Source organism: Bombus pyrosoma, linkage group LG16 (genome assembly GCF_014825855.1).
Source record: "Bombus pyrosoma isolate SC7728 linkage group LG16, ASM1482585v1, whole genome shotgun sequence".
Taxonomy (NCBI): domain Eukaryota; kingdom Metazoa; phylum Arthropoda; class Insecta; order Hymenoptera; family Apidae; genus Bombus; species Bombus pyrosoma.
The window spans coordinates 3,709,704-3,726,742 of NC_057785.1; the positions used below are offsets into that span (position 1 = coordinate 3,709,704).

The following is a 17,039-nucleotide window of genomic DNA, read 5'->3' on the forward strand; positions in this document are numbered from 1 at the left end:
CATTGTTCTTGTGCCTCCTGTGAAATGGGCCCCATGAGCTACGGTACACCCTTATCATTGGAGAGGGAGTGAAGTAACCTGATTAATGTTGTGGATATCTTAACACTTTATTGACCCCTAGCGGTTCAACAGCATACGCACGTCCGACCGGCAGCTCAGGCGCAGGTTTCGGTTTAGACTCTCCGATACCATTCTTTTCGTTGATCGCGAACGGCAAGTTTTTCAAATTGGTATAAAACTGTGGCAGCTTGCAAGGCAAAGCAACTGACGCAACTGAGCAAGGCACCTTAGTACTAAATAACAAATTATTGCTCAAATAATGAGAAAGATCGTTGACGACGAAAAGCCGATTAATAGGCTGTCGATCGGTAAGCGTCGGAGACAGAAATCCGATTAACAGGCTATCGGTCGGTAAGCGTCAGCGACAAAAACCGATTAATCGGCTATCGGTCGGTAAAATGTTAAATTGCATTACAATATAGTAAATTGGGAAAGAAACGAACTCCTCGAGCACGAGACTTCAGTAAAGGAGGACTTCAGGTGAAAATAGCAATTTTTCTGTTATTATGGTGGGCACGTGATACGGTTCTATTAGACACCAGTTAATAAAGCGTGCGAAAGGGAGAAAGAGTGGGAATTGTGTCGTTTTGGAGAGCGGTCAGTGGACGTTCACTGCGAACTTGGCTCAATGTCACACGTGTAACTGTTGCAGCTGTGTGGTAAAATTCGTGAGATTAATTGGCAATGGCACGACGATCGAAGCGATGAAGAGACAGGACTTATCGGCTGACCTAATCGCATCGAGTGTTTTCGGAAAAGGTGACCGATAGAGTTAATTAACTTGTTGTTAGTCAGCTATATTCGTGACTCACGAGATATGGTAATCGATAGCAAGTATTTTTCAAATTATGTACAACATGATAATTCCTTGTGAACGCGAACATAAGCACTCGTATGAGGCACTTTTATATAAACGTACGAGGATTTTGATGATTTCGAGATTTCAATGGTTTGAATGTTTTTTTTAATTAGGTAGAACTTGACTCCTTTTCATTGCCAATTAATTCAAAACTGATCTTGTATTGTACTTGAATAAAGATTAAACGGAATTTTTAATCTTATCCCAAACATAATCAAACTGATTCAAACTTAATTCGAATCTAAGCCAAACTTAATCAAATCGCTTCAATTATTTTCAAGTAAACGTAGCAATTGACTAATCTACGCTAAATTTTTAAGTCTATTAACACTCGAGCTTAATTAAACCAAATTTATCTCAAACCCAATCGCTAAAACTAATTCAAACCTAACTCAACCCCACCAAACGAATTCAAACTTAGTTCAAACCTAATCCAATTGCTTCGCAAATGCTTTTTACAAGAAAATTTCGTCTCCTAATCGTTTTCTGTTTACACACATTTGTCAAGTTTTTTTTTTTTTATTGAAGTTCTAAACTTAATCTAATCTCGATCATCGGTTATCATTTAAAAGAAAACCAAATGAAATATTAGATAAAGCGAATCAGAATCGCCTGATCGATGAAATTTGACGACAGAAAATTTTTTTCTTATTTAGATATTTGGAGAATTTGTCGAGCGAAGAGATGGTCGGGGTGAACGTGTTGCGGAAAGCGCGGAGGCGACGTTAATTGGAGCGTGGAACGCTCGAGCAAGAAGTAGTCCTCGATCTTGGGAGCTTTCGCGCGTGCTCTCGTCGAATCGCGAGCTATATGGGCCGAGGAACGACTAAACTGCGGCGAGACAGAAATTAATTCCGCGCGCGCTTTCTACTCCAGTCTCTCGGCACGCTATTAATTCGAGAGGAACTCTATTGTTTCAGTTTCGAGCGTATCGAGATATTTAACACCGGCCAGCTCGTAAATCACGCGATACAACGCTACATTTTCTTAATCTATGCAAAACATTCGGACATAGGTTAGCTTTTCAATAAATTCTGCTAGACGTGAAATCTAGTTTACAGGATGATACAAATGTAATGTAAATCGATATTTAAACAAATTTGATTAAAAGTTATTTTTATTAGAAATTCAAATGTACGTTATGTTGTCAATAAGTTCTTATAAACGCGAAGCTTTATATACAGAGTGATGCAAAAGTGAGACCCAAAAAGTAGCGACCAGAACCATGTTGGAATCATGGACATAACCTAACCTAAAATTTAATTAATTAAGTATTTAATTGTATTATGGAATATCTTCATTGCAGATAACGATACATATTCTAATCTACGTAAAATATTGGCAAAAGATAAGATAATCAGGTTGTTTAAAAAATATGTCAAATAAATATAGAAAATTAGTAGGTTTAAAAATCATCATGGTGTAAATCAAGATTTTGAGAACTTGAATTTAATTATATACTTCGAGTTGAAGAAATATAATGAATTTTTTATTACGATAAATGCAGAACATTAATTACAAATATGGGTATGGGTGTAGAAAAAGTCAGCAACGACTATTCGTGAATACTTGACGGTCGTGTGAATGTTAAATTAAGGTGGTTTTATCCCATTTCACGCGAATTAACCGTTTATACGTTACGTAGTGAAAAATCGATCGCTATCGAACTTTCTATCGTCACGTTTTTTATCGACGTAACCATTTCCTTCTTTATCGAGCCACGCTATCAAGTGATTAATGATTCTTCTCACTAAGAGCAGATGGCGCGCTGATTACCACCATAAATTATTAATTAGTGCAAGCTATGGGGAAACTGGTCATTTCTTTTCGTGTTTCATGCTCGAAAGGCAGACGACCAACCTTTCACTCTTTTCTAAATCACGGACTATTACTTTCTCGAATCCTAATTACGAGCAGGTAACTTTCATCGTAATTACCGGCAACACCTATATCCCTCGTAATTCTGTTATTATGGACACCAGATATCATCGCAAACTTGTATACACAATCTTCTGAAAGAAGAACTTTGGTTCCAACACTAATAAGTGAGAGAGGCACTTCCTCATTCCTAACTCAAATTTGCAACAATGGTTAGAATGTGTTGCCGCCATTATCTGGCGACTCATTCTATAAGACATGGCTTACATCGCGCTTTTATGTAACAAACATTTTTTCGAAAGTATCCAATTATAATATTAGGAATATCTTAGAACAGTGTTTTAAAATGATTTCACTTTTAAGCACTGAACCAGAACATTTATTTCGTTAACTTTATTCAATGTATACTTTGATTTCCACGTGATTAAATGTTTCTCCTTCCCGTGTTATTTTATCAACGTATTCATTAGGGACATTGAATCTAAGAACCGGTTTCTCTAAATTTGTTTATCGATACTATAGTTTCTTTTCCCTTAATAGGTTACCTTACCTGGTCTTCACAAATCAGACGAAAGAAGGTGGAACATAACCACAACTTTTGCATAACAATTTACCAGTCAGAAGCAATAACACTGATAACAATACCAATGAATTGGCAAGTGATAAGTTTAAAGACTAAAGTAAAATTTCATTCACGATAGTAGTACAATTATCTAAAACGGTCCCCTGTGAATATGCAGATTGGCACGCCTGACTCTATAGAGATGAATAACACCAGAGTCGATCCTTTTCCAATAATTAGGCAATCATCAACATGGAATCGTACTTGAAAGCCGTGGCAAACGTCAATGACTGATCACTGTCACTCTCGATGGGACGCTAATGGAAACTGTGCGTGACACGTGTTGCCTTCTAATTATATCCGGCCGGCACACGGTTAATCACGAGAACTCTGCCGTAATTCTGGGGCAGACGTGCCTCCGCATATCGTTCGTCTAACCTTATACACACCAATACGCGGCACTTTCGCGAAGAATTTGACATATCACGGTTCATCGAAAAATCGAAGAGCTGGTAACACGAGCCCTGTTAGATTTTTCAAAAATATGTTTCACGCGACAATACGTTCCGATAGTTAGGTCCTACACTCGTATTTGAATTTATCTGAAAAACAGTTAAAAGTAAAATCAAAACGAACCAAACTAATTCGAGCTTAGCCCAAAAACCTAATCGTTTCGTGCAATTTCCAGACAAATCTGTGACCGAGTAAACTATTAGGTTACCTCAAAAGTGTTTTTCTTTAAGTTTCGAAATTTTCACTGAAACTATAATTTTGTATAGCAACATTATAAAACATGTATCGCAAGATACTCGAAACTGCACTTTGCCAAGTTTGACGCCATTAAGGCTACTTACGCGATTTTTGATGGTTCACCGTAACGGTTATGGTGGCCATTTTCTCCGCGCGAAAGTATCACGATAGTAAACTTAATGAAACATTAATGTCAATATGATATTTTCCTTTTATTTTTTTCCTCTTATATAGCTCGAGAGTGGAAAGTTGCAGTTGAGCGTTAGCTTATTAAAGCGTATCGGGTGATTCATGAAATACTAAATTCTAGGGAATTATGGGGATAATTGGTAAGAATGACACGAATAGATGTATAGAGAGATTCACTCAGCTACCTGAGAATCGTGGTTACAATTGGTGGCGATGATTCATTTATCCAAGATTTATTTTTCTCAGAAGCTATAAAACCTCGCTAATTTACAATTAAACAAGTGCATTTCATATTATTCTTTAGACTATGTAAAACGAGAAGAAACGTCACAAAGATACAGCGAAATTTTGTTCTGTCATTAGCAATTAGGAAATACCAGAAACGAGAATGTTTGATAAACACGAATCTAATAAAAAATTATTTGATGCTGCTGGCTTTCGTAAGAAGACAAATTACGCAATATATATGTATCGATGCATCGCGAGCGAAACTTTTCGCCTGTATCTTTTAAGATTATTCAGAAACTGCTCGTTTGACCTATGCTATTGATTTCTTCATCGCTGATACCGGCTTTATCATTCCTGGCACACGTATACGTAACAGTGACCCGAGATTACTGCTCGCATCCACGATAAGTAGAACAGAAGCACTTGTAATCAGGCCTACAAATCATTCAACACAAGCATACAAGCCTCGCTGCATTTTGCTTTTAAAAATAACATATTTCTGTTTGAAGATCACAGGGGACGAATATGATAAACGATTTTTAAATTCACTGGTCGCTCGTATATGTATTCAGTTACATAATTCAATGTTTAGTGACGCATTGTGTCAAGACGTAAATCCGTTGGTATTATTTATAAATAGGTGAGTTTTTAGTATATTTTCATAGGCGTAGAATAGACATTTTTTTCGAACAGGGCTATACAAAAGTAAAGTGGGAATAGCTTCGGTGGTAGAACATCTCTTGTTTGGATATCAAAGGTAAGTTGCTTTTCTTATGGTACAGAGATTGCTTAAGGTTTGCAAGCTCACAGGTAAGTTAAGTTCTGAGAATATTTTTATGGTTTTGTTATGTATATAGGCTTAGTCTATAGGATGATACAAAATTTGCATGTTCAATTTAAGATCTAAGTAAACTTAACGACAATAAGTTGGATTCTCAATATGTACATAATTTCATCTATTAGATGGTACAAAAGTGAGGTTTCACAAAATTTAAGATTTGATCACAGACTAGTTTTTACTGGGAATCCAAACATACAGATTAAGTTTCCAATAAATTCCTGTAACCATTGCACGCGGTTTCATCCATAGGATGATACAAAAGTAATGTAATTATTAAGGTAACCGAGTTTGATTTGCAATACCTCTTATTAGGAAGCCAAATGGAAATCAGGTTTTCAATATATTCTCGTGTTCGTGCAGCTTTATCTACAGGACGCCACAAAAGTGACGTAATCCTCGAATTAAGCAAGTTTCATCAAGAGTTTCACTTTATCAAGAACCCAAATGCGAATTAGATTGCCGATAAATTCTCATATTCACACAGTTGCATCTACAGGACGTTACAAAAGTAACATAACCTAGAATTTAACCAAGTGCTGGAACGAGATGGCTGTTATTGAGAGCCGGAGGGCGACTAGGGTTCTTCCAGGAATTCTAATCTCGTTTCCACGTCTGTCTAACGTTCTATTCAGAAATAGAGAGACTCGGCAGCCGGGAAGGATGAAATTTCGCACGATTCAGAGGCAATTTCATCTGGAAGCGGCATCGATCGAGCGTGCACGTTCGCGGTTACCCTAATGAGTCGCAGCCAGGGGAAGGCCCCCGACGTAATTAAGAAAATTGCAGGCGATCGAGCGTGGATCTTCGTTGCGCCAGGAAAATCTCGCACGTACTCGCCAGCGTTATTCCGGCTTCCGGTTCGGCTCGAATATCAGCTCGTGCCGCCTCTAATGTTCACCTTTGCCTGCCCGCTTGCCCTCTTCATTATGCATTCACCGCGAGTCCCTTCGTTAAACCTCTTTCTTCGCCCGATAGCCATCTCCTTGACATCTGTATTCCAACCGAGGCTCTGTTTACTTTGGCGCCAGCGATATCGGTCAGCATTGCCATTACCATATTCCTAGATCCATTAGACAGACCTTGTTATGAGGAATTTTAAATTTACGACGGCTGAAAGCGTTCCAACTCTTAGCATGGAAGTTGTCCGCGTTATATTAAATATTTTGAAATTTCATTTACGCCGCAATGAGTCACGACGTAGTCGTGATTACTTTGGCAAAGATTGAAACAGAGCTGAAAACGTCTATACAGTGGCTACGGAACACACTTGGACACCACTGCGTTTATTATTCTAATCGATGTATTCATCGATTGGATCTGATCATTTCATTCGTTTTATCGAAGAAAGCTATCCGTTTTACGTTTCCAATTACCTACAAATACGTGCAAATTTCTATGGAGTCCAATGGACATAACGTCATTTCTAGAATCCAATGCTGACACGTTACAAATTTTGTGCTTCGTGTTAACATCCAAACAAAGTGATCTACAACCTTGTCAAAGACTCAACTAAGAGAAATTACCTATTTCAATAAATTCAATTTACTACAAATGCCTAAAAGTTTCTATGGAGTCCTATGGACCTATCGTCATTCCTAGAATCCAATGCTGGTACGTTACAAATTGTCTGTTTCTTGTTAACAACTAAACAAAGTAACCTACAGCCTTGTCAAAGACCCAACTAAGGGAAACTACCTATTTCAATAAATTTCATTTACCATAAATACCTAGAAATGTCCACATAGTCCATGGCCAGACCGAGAAGCTACCATGACCATAAAATGATCTTCTTATCGAGCATTAAGCAATTCGGCTGCACTGACAGAATCAAAAATAAATTCTCAGCGAAAGGGTTGATAGAATCGCAGGAATTCCGATATCGATGTATCGTCATTCTCTTTCCAATCGGCGGCCACCTTCGGGCCTGTGATCGGCTGTTTTTCCATCGACAGAACATGGCCTGGAGTTCCGCCGCGTCATCCGACGACCGCGTCTCTGGCAATGACTGTGCGTCCACTTTCCTTACAAAAATTGCCTCGCAGGTTCAGCTAGCGTAAGACCGTATGACAAAAGACACACCGATCGATCGTGAATCACGTCTCCGTCGCGTCGATCCGGTCCCTCGATCTCTCACAGACAATCATAGTTCTCTCCCTCTTGTCTCGTTACAGGGCTGAGCAATTTGATGAGAGAGGATGCATCCGGCTGGAAGACGCTGTGCATTGCCGTTAGCGAGGCGATCGGCACCGCCATTCTGGTCTTCGTTGGATGTACAGGGTGTATCGGAAGCTTGGGTGTTCATCCGAACGTGATGCAGATCTCTCTGGCCTTTGGACTAGGTGCCATGATAGCTATACAGGTGAGCATTTGGAAAGTGGCTGTGGGTCAGAGTTTTCGTGCCACGTCTTGGGTTGTCGTTAGGTCAAATGCAAAACCAGCGCTTGTTTCGTCACAGACGACAGAAGCTAACGTATGTATCGTCGTAACGATCGCTGGAAAATTACTGTGCGTTTCTTATCTGCTCGGATACATTGGCTGGGAATGAAAAATATCATCAACAGATAACAGCCCGTGCGTGAACGTGCAGTAAGTTTTAACGTCACATGGCTGAAAAGAAGAGTTTAGGAGAGTGAAACTTGGCTCGGTGATAACTCCACGCTATGGGGCTGTTTCTCGCGTAACGGTGCTGGCCCGCTCGTACGAATAAAAGCAACTACGGACAGATTCGTGACTATTTTACAAACTCGTATGCTGTCTGCGTGCAAACCAGATAATGCGAGCAGGGCCGGTCATTTCGACGCGATAATAACGCGAAAGCTTCTAAATTAATCGACACGTTTCTTTGTTGCGACAGAACGTTGTATAGTTAAGTGGTGAAGTCGTGCTGTTGACTCGAACCTGACGCAACATTCGCGGGATTACGTTCGACGTGAATTGGGGAGCCAATGTTTTAGAAACAAAAGCCAGTTCATGCATGTTGCGTACGATTAATCGAATCGATGCCACGCAGTAAACAAATCCAAGGTTTAACCAACATCTTACTACGTTATTTCTTCTGTAGCTTTTGTCGAATTTCTAATTATACGATTGAAACAGAGTACAGGTTTCTTAACATTGTCACGAAGTTTGATTTTCTTCACCTGATTCAATATTTAACCGGGGAGATCTTGCACGAGTATAATGGAGGAAAAAATATATTGTCGTTTCACGTACACGCTGTTACCTCTGTAAACTATTTTCAATTTCGGTGTCAGTGTATCTTGGAAGGTAAAAAATACACAGTAATTTCGTTAATTTCTCTATCAGTAGATGTATATAAGTCGATTGACAGGTGGAAACGGTTAATTCCACATTCTGACATTTGTAAAGTTTGATTACCAACGTATCGATTAATTCATCGATCAATGCTTGTATAATTTCATCGCCTGAACATTTGCCTATTTGTTACAAGATACGATGATCAATAATATCGCAGCGATTTTCATAATCGCCACAGATGATTCCTAGTTCAACATCAACCGGTTAACTGGGCAATTTAGTTTCAGAAATCTCTCATATACACGTCGAACGCAGTTAACGCTTTGACTGCCACGTGGGTCATACATGACCCACCACGGTTTCTGCTGTGACGCCACAGTGGTCATTGGTGAGCGGAGCGCTTCAACTTCTTACAATCGTAAAAATTGAATGAAAATTCACAGTTAGGGCATTTTCAATAGAACCGATAAATAGAAGATACTTTGAAATGAAAAGTGCCCCATTGAACGATTAAACATTTTTATTGGAACGTCGATAAAAAAAATGAGAAGAAATGTTGCATCTAACGGTGCACTGTGTTAAAACACTTTGAACACAAATGTGGCTCATCGATACAATCTGGACGATAGATGGTCACCTTTTTGCTCCGATTCTTAGCAATTTTTCATCCTAATTGTTTAGCATTTTTTTATAGCACTCTCTGCAAAATTTTCGTGCCAGGTACGCTTGCCCTTCTTTCCTCCGCATTTCGTGTCGCGATCTTTGTCGAATAAGTATATTCCACGGCTCTGGTGAATGGCACTGTGCAAGGTGCATCGTGAGTACCATTCTAAAATCTGATACCTTGACTTTTGTTTTTGTTGCTCGTTTATGGAGTATCATCGCGCTTGAAATTGATGTATTTAACAGCAACTCTAAAGCTAATTTTGTATACCACTCGAGGGTTCTTCCATGCGTTGTGGAATATGCTATCGTTTGATCTGATAAATCTACAGCACATTTTCCTCTCTTCTGATCTACCACTACCATTGGTTTGTCAGAAACGTAATTTGTTTTACCTCTACCATTTCAGCCGAATGTTTCGTCGAAATCATAAAAATAATCGTAATACCGTTTACTAATATCCTCCACACGTTTCAACGATATATTCCGCACGTTTTGCCTATCACGAAATAACGAATGCGAAAAGTTTGTTGAAATAAACGAAGCCTTGTTACAATATGTCGCTATCAACTGTTAGCAAGGCGCCACGGTGGTCACCCGTGACCACCAATAAGATAAACGGTCCATTGGGGAAGAACGTTGTCTTACGTCATCAACGTATTATTATTTTACCATTATATGCTTTGAATAATAAAAATACTCCCGTGGTGTCCTGATCGAAACGTGGGAGTTCGACGTGACAGTCAAAGTGTTAACTAATTAATATATATATATATATATATTTAATTGATATACTGTTACTAGAGATGGACCAGATACTTGTCCGGATACTAGTTAAACGTATTATATATAGTAGGAAAGCTATTTTCACATTTTTAGATTGATCTTGCCACGGCGAAGCTAAAGTAGTCGATCAGTTGAAAGAATATCGACTGTGCCACGTTATCTGTATCTTTGGCAATAACGCAGTCAGTTGCTCTAGCTAATAAATTATTCCGTAACTTAACAATTCGCCAATGCGTCAGATATACACGCGCTGGCTTATAATTAATTCGGGGTTAGTCTAATTAATTCTAGTTCCGTTGCCCGAGAAACCAGATGCTAATGAAGTTCAGATAGGTTGATTTGATTGAACCTCTTGCTTTTGGCACTTCTAAAACTCATCCACTGGTTACAATTGCTAATCAAGCCAATCCAAACAGGGAATCAGAGGGTCAACGACTAGATTGAAATTCTATCTTTAGACTTCCGGGAACTCGCAATAGCTTCGATTTCAATCACGCTGACGCTTGTAAATTCTTGAATCTCTATTCGACTTGTCACTTTTCTATTCCAACCTTTCTTTTTACGCTTCTGCCATTTCTCTGTTCCATTTCATACATTTTCCATCGGTGTTCGATTCCGCTCGTGGCTTCCACCAACCCACGGAACAAGCGAACGATGATAAAAATTTACCGAGAGTGGCTCACTGATTTATCGTAACGTCTAGTTTGCCAATTTCTTCGAAATTTACAGTTTCGGCTGCTTTACTTTTCGCGGCAATTCAAATTGCAAGCAAGAAAGTCGATACGTGAATTTATTGCTTTCTCTCGTCCAGCAACGAAAATTCCTTTGTCCTCGTATCGTTGGTTTCTTGCTCTGTCGCCATCACGATCAAGAGGCTGACATGCGGAAATTTCGCTTTTCTAATTGTACTCGCAATATGTCGTTCATCCTATGTCAGAGAATTAGCAAATTCCCTTTGATTATCCAAATTATTACTAATTGGGTTGGCACCACCTAATGGCAAAATCCGCAGTCACTTAGTTGCCACCCAATAGATACCAAGGTGTTACAAAAGAAGTAGTACAAGAACACGCGATAATTGCAGAGGAAAGTGTTACAATTGCCAAGAACAATTAAATTACCGACAGACGTAACGCAGATGACTGTTATCAGCGTGGTAGAAATCTGGTAAAGAGTGTTATCGGTACAGCAAAGTTATAACGCAACTTAATTACTATACACGAGTGGAAATTTAAAGCTTCCTTCTGTCCACTGCTGTGCATTTAACAATTACTTAATTATTGAATATTTAACTGCAGGAATATTTATATTCCCTGATGTTTCTTGTCTCACTGTGTTATTTTACTTTCCAGTGTATTGGACACATCAGTGGAGCGCACATAAATCCCTCCATAACAGTGGCAGCTCTGATCCTAGGGAGAGTCTCTCTGCCCATGACCTTCCTCTACATTTGTTCCCAGTGTGTCGGTGGACTGATAGGCTTCGGTCTGATTAGGGTAAATCACCGCTCGATACTAGCGCTACAACTACCGTACTAAGTGATTGCGGCATTTATTATTACCGTCTAATGACAAAATCCGCAATCGCTTAGTTGCCAAGCTGATAGTTCAAGATGTTCGCTACGATGAAAAATTGTGCAGCATGCAATTTGCGTTAATTAACGGGACACGAGATACAAAGGACAAATATATCTTTGTGTGGTGACCGTTGGTGTCGTTGCTGTTTTGTAAAATTCGTAGAAACCAAGGTTCAAAGTACATGTGCGTCTTACCGGCAATTTTTCAGCTCGTAGAACTCGAAATGTTCATCATTTGCCGTCGAACGACTCTCGACTAGTCTGTGTGGTTGTACACGCGATCAATGACTGTGCCAATTTATACTTAATATTGTTTACAATACAAATAAATTCATATATAGTATATATATATATAATGCAGTAAATAAATAAATTGTAATAAGGATTATATAGGGTGAAACAGGTAAAACAGATAGAAGAGAAATGTGCGAACCAGATCTGCGCGGTATCGCCATGTGATTTCGTGTAAATGGTTGTTCGATAGTTGGAGGTCGTACGAAGGTCAAGTTCGATTTTTTAGACGGGACGACTCGTTTCTTTACGTAGCATCAGCAGTGCACTGGTACGTTAATAAATCGCCATTACATAAAACAATGTGTCGGATCGCTCGCACGAAGTATATCATTTTCTCTTGTAATTGACTTTCATTGACCTTGAATGTTCTTGAACGTGTAGATCATTGTACGGGTCTTAAAACGCCACGCTAGATGGTACGTAAAGAAGCTCATCGTTCCATTTGAAAAAACGAAAGTGATCTTCGTATGACCTCTACGCGTCCATTTATCAAAGAATTATTTGTATCAAATTATGTGCTCCACGACATCATGCAATGTTTGGCTTGACACATCTGTTCCGTCATCAATAACAGCCGAGATATTTAGGTGGCCTATTTTAGTCTCACCCTGTATATGTAATAAATAAGATCGTGCGATAATTATAACAATGTATGATAATATGATGGTACAACACAGATCTAGTCGGGAACGGATTTACCTTGACGCTAATGACGCTATGGCGGCCCCAAAAGTGCTTGTGAAAAAGATCAACGAACGATCGATTGTCAGAATCATATAAAATACATTTGTCAGTTTGCAAAGACTGGGATAAGAATTTTGGCTCGGCTGAAACGATGTTCGTCGAGTCAACACGTATGGCTGTTGGAATATTCGAGACGCTCGTCGACAACTCGATGGGTCCATTCGAAAGTGTCCAGGAGGATCGTCGCATTTTCTAAACTGCGCGAGAATCCATCGAATCCTCCGCTTGAATTTTTGCAAGCAGTTCTGCATAGTTAATATTCACCTGGTCTAAGCGAATATCGTGTCCTGACTAATTTCTTATTGGTTTAACAAAAATCATTTGGCATCTTATAATTATTTCCCTTAGAAAGGTGAAAGGTTGGGTCGAAGGTGACCCAAAGTGATCATTAGCTTCAGGCCCGTGAAGGATTAAATCCGCCATTGGATGCGACCAAAATTTTATGCGACATTTCGACATCAACACATCGTCGGTAGTTTTAGCGTTAAATCGAACCCCGATCGAAACTCGTCCAGCTTCTTCGATACAGAATTCTTCGATTTCTGCAGGTGATAACACCGGTGCAGCTAATGTACACCGCGCAGGGGGCAGGAGACTCCTTCTGCATGACGGACATTCACACAGATCTGACCACTCTTCAGGGTGCCATGGCGGAGGTCTTGGCCACTGGGCTTCTCGTCTTCTTCGCTTGCGGTCTATGGGACTGTCGAAACGCCGCCAACACAGACTCGGCACCAATGAGGCTTGGCTTCTGCATCACCGTTCTGTGTCTCATTTTCATCCCATACACTGGCTGCAGTTTGAATCCAGCAAGGACACTAGGTCCAGCCATCTGGAATGGCTACTGGACTAATCATTGGGTCTTCTGGATTGGTCCAATCGGTGGCGCTATCGTGTCGTCGCTGCTGTATCGATGTCTGTTTCTTTGCAAGACTACCGAGTCTGAATAGCGGACAACGTCGGAACAGTGCTGCAGGATGATGAATGGCGATGGTAGGTTTTGCAGTTGCACGATCGGTATTATTAGGAACAGCGAATAGCGATAGCAGAGCGTTCATTTGTTCCAACTTATCGCTGATTAGCCTCCTGTTACGTTTTGTTTCCCGCAGGACAAACGCGGGATAATAATAGGGCGACTTGTAACTTGTGCGATTTTCTTCATTCCAAGACTCGATATTGTCACGCGCAAGGATCTATTAACGCGTCAACCGGAGCGACTCTCTGGCGATAATTTCTTAATCGTCTGAATTAATTATAGAGACAATTTCAGAATTTCTTTATTTGAGAATATAGTTGCATGGGAACATATATAGCGCATTGATCGTCGCGCTGGTTTTATGCACGGCACAAACGTAGAGAGGGTGATTGTACATGAAAAAATAAGTCGAAAATGTGGAATACATTTTTTTCATTCGAGGCTTCGTTTTCGAGAAAATCCACTTTGAATTTCGTCCGGATACGCCTGCGCTTGACCATCTCGTGGTTAAAATTAAACATATGCTGTACGTTTATGAGTAATAATAAAGCGTGTAGTTCTTAGGAGTGACTTTATTAATGCAAAATTTGTTGAAAATTCTGGTCATCGTACCGCATACACGGATGTGTTCTCCGAACTCAATTTTTAACGCATTTTCCGTTTTCAGTTCTTCGAACGAGAAAATGATCCTCGCTTTTCACCCTGCAAGATTTGTGTCGTTTTCGGAATAAACTTTTCGTTCATTATATACGTTTCTACACAAAAGGACAATGTAAACAACGGTTTGTAACGAGATCCGTTTAAACACGACACAGTTAAGCGCACGCGCACCAGGACCTCAAGCATCGAACGCGCACACAGCCGATTCATTCGACGATTCACAGTTCTTGTCGTCGTACAGATAGTCGTTGTAGTTCGTACAGATAGAATCGAGAATTCCTGGAAAATTTCTTTCGTCTTTGTCGGTTTCCGCTCTGTTCGCTCGATCTCACCTTCCGCGACCGATCGATACGCGACTGAGGGGGAGAGGCGGGGAGAAAATAGATCGAGCCACGTTAATCCACTGTCTTATTGGTTTCAGCGAGCAGAATCGTATTCAGATGGTCCGTAGTTCACAATTCGAGCGAGAAATCCTAATCGTGTCGCGGAAGCCGAAAGTGGGGGACGATCGCAGGGCCGAGTAAAGGATCGAGGATCGAGAAGAGGCGGAAACTTCGCGGAACGTCAGGCGAGAAGGACTTCTCGATTGCGAAGGCCGATTTTCCCAAACGATTCGTCTTTTTCTTAGATCGATATCATCTCCTCTTACGTATATTTTTCTACGAAGTACGTAATTTTCGAACCGTGGCGCAAAGTTTCGCGTAATTTCGATGGAAAGTTTCCGAGAGGGAGAGAAGAGAGGGAGGCGTCGTAGAATAAAAATTGTTCGTAGAATTCTTTGTCTGTGAATAAAACGCGGGAAAGGATTGCAGATTGTTTTCAATGGCTCGTTTATCGAATGGATAGGTCACGGAAGTATCGAATTCTTCGATCTATTGCGTTTTTAAAATTACCAAATTCAGAATTTGCCAAAAGCGATCGAGATGTGTGCACGCAGAGGCAGAAATAAATTTGATACGTTTTAAGAAACTTTTATCGTGTCTTTTCGCCGCTCCTACCTTCTTCCATCCTTGTTTTGATTTCTCATTCCCAGAAAAAGGGAAAATATTTTATTATTCTATATTTGATTAAATTCATAAGTTTACGAGGTCACGAGTAGTTTCGCGAAAGAAACATGATCTCTGTCAACCGTTCAATCTAAATAAAATAAAATAAATAAAATAATTCTCCAGCCATACGGTCCTTTCGTACAATTATTTAATCACCCGGCAATCGTTGATAAATAAATAATAAAAACTTCATAACTGATAAAAAGAGCGATTTTAATTTCAACGGCAGGCTGTTGCCTGTTTCGACAGCTTTCGCATGGTGAAAAAAAGATTTCGAAAATGAGCGATTCAAATCGATTCATTTGCGTCGCGTCGCTCTCTGCGAGTCCCCGAAACGTGTAAACGCTGGCAGCTGGCGCAAAAAAACTCTCGACACGTTTACCAACACCGTGCAACAGCTCTTGGCGCGATAACAGAGTTTATCTGCGAAAGTTTTTTGCTTGAAATTCGAGAAATATTCAACACGACATATACAGCAAATTAAGCGTCGGCCCTGAGAGAATATCGGCGAGAGCGTGGCTCGTCGTCTAGTCGGAAATCGCCACGTCTGAATTTTTTCCTTGTTTCCTTTTTACCGTACGAACAGCCTTGGTAAACGTTCCGTATGGTTTTTACAAAAGTCACCGGCGAACGAGTCGTTTCGTGGCTCATTTTCAAAATCGTTTTTTATGCAATAATACAAACTGTCAAAACAGAAGAATGTTCTGTCGTTGAAACAACAATGGAATATCGGTGTTTCGATCCGCCGCGAAGCTTTCACGCGCAACAGCGGATGAGGCTCCAGGATAAATAATTTAATCACATCTGTTGCAATCGGACACACGGATTTTTAACGCTGACTCGATATGTTTGTAGCCTTTAGCGTATTTCACTACCGTTAATTGTTCCACGATTTTTCATTCGCGATAGATATTTATATGTTTACGTATATTATATTTGTTACATGTTACATATCATATATTATATATCTATATATATATTTATTTATTTATAGACACAGATAGATCGTACACAATAGCAGCATTCGTCTCAATGACGAATTATCACAAGTGGAAGAATTCTCAGGTTTCTTAATCGCGCGTTGAAAGAAACGTATGACTAATCGTTTCTAGAAATTGCATGTTTTATTTTATCGACGATGTCTCTGGTTCGAGATATTTCCCATGCTCGATAATATTTGTCGTACAACGAGTCGTTTTGTTGAAACGGGTCGTCTCGAAAGCTCAACGACCGCACGAGTAGCTAGAACGATGTAACCGCGTGCGTCGATAGCGTCGATTGAAAAGCATCTGTCTTGTGAAAACAGAGGACACATTTCAAATCTCTCGAAGCCAATTTCCCCGATCTTGCTCATCGAAGCTCAACTTTCGAAGCACCGCGTATATTTTCTTTGAATTTCCCCAGAGTCGGTGCTCGTCGTTTGAATTTATAGGAAATTTGAAGACGCAGAAGTGCACAGAGTGCACGCGATATGCAGAGATGTAAAAAATATCCAGAGCACCGGCGATGGATCAGGCGAAAGCAATTTTATAAAAATATTATTTTGCTACGAATATCCACGATATACTTACTTACAAGCAGCTCTACTTCTTCACTCCATTGCTCTGTTTCTAACCGAATCTACGTTTCTTCCTAAAGAATGAGTTTTACATTTTTTAGCCAAATC

The 17,039-nt window shown here is 39.9% G+C and overlaps 1 protein-coding gene across 13 annotated transcripts in view; it reads left to right on the forward strand.

Moving 5' to 3' along the window:
• The window catches only part of LOC122576380 (aquaporin AQPcic-like), a 30,486-nt gene extending 15,193 nt beyond the window's left edge, over positions 1 to 15,293 (forward strand). For 10 of the 13 annotated variants that reach the window (XM_043746596.1, XM_043746591.1, XM_043746589.1 and 7 more), the window contains 4 exons: positions 7,539 to 7,726; positions 11,427 to 11,570; positions 13,237 to 13,681; positions 14,746 to 15,293. In XM_043746596.1, coding sequence (XP_043602531.1) covers positions 7,539 to 7,726; positions 11,427 to 11,570; positions 13,237 to 13,638 — 734 coding nt within the window. In that variant the 3' untranslated portion in view covers positions 13,639 to 13,681; positions 14,746 to 15,293. Of the gene's footprint in view, positions 1 to 7,151; positions 7,421 to 7,538; positions 7,727 to 11,426; positions 11,571 to 13,236; positions 13,682 to 14,331 lie in introns of those variants that run through there. The other 3 variants (XM_043746601.1, XM_043746593.1, XM_043746600.1) reach the window with 3 other exon arrangements.
• The last annotated feature ends 1,746 nt before the right edge of the window (positions 15,294 to 17,039 follow it).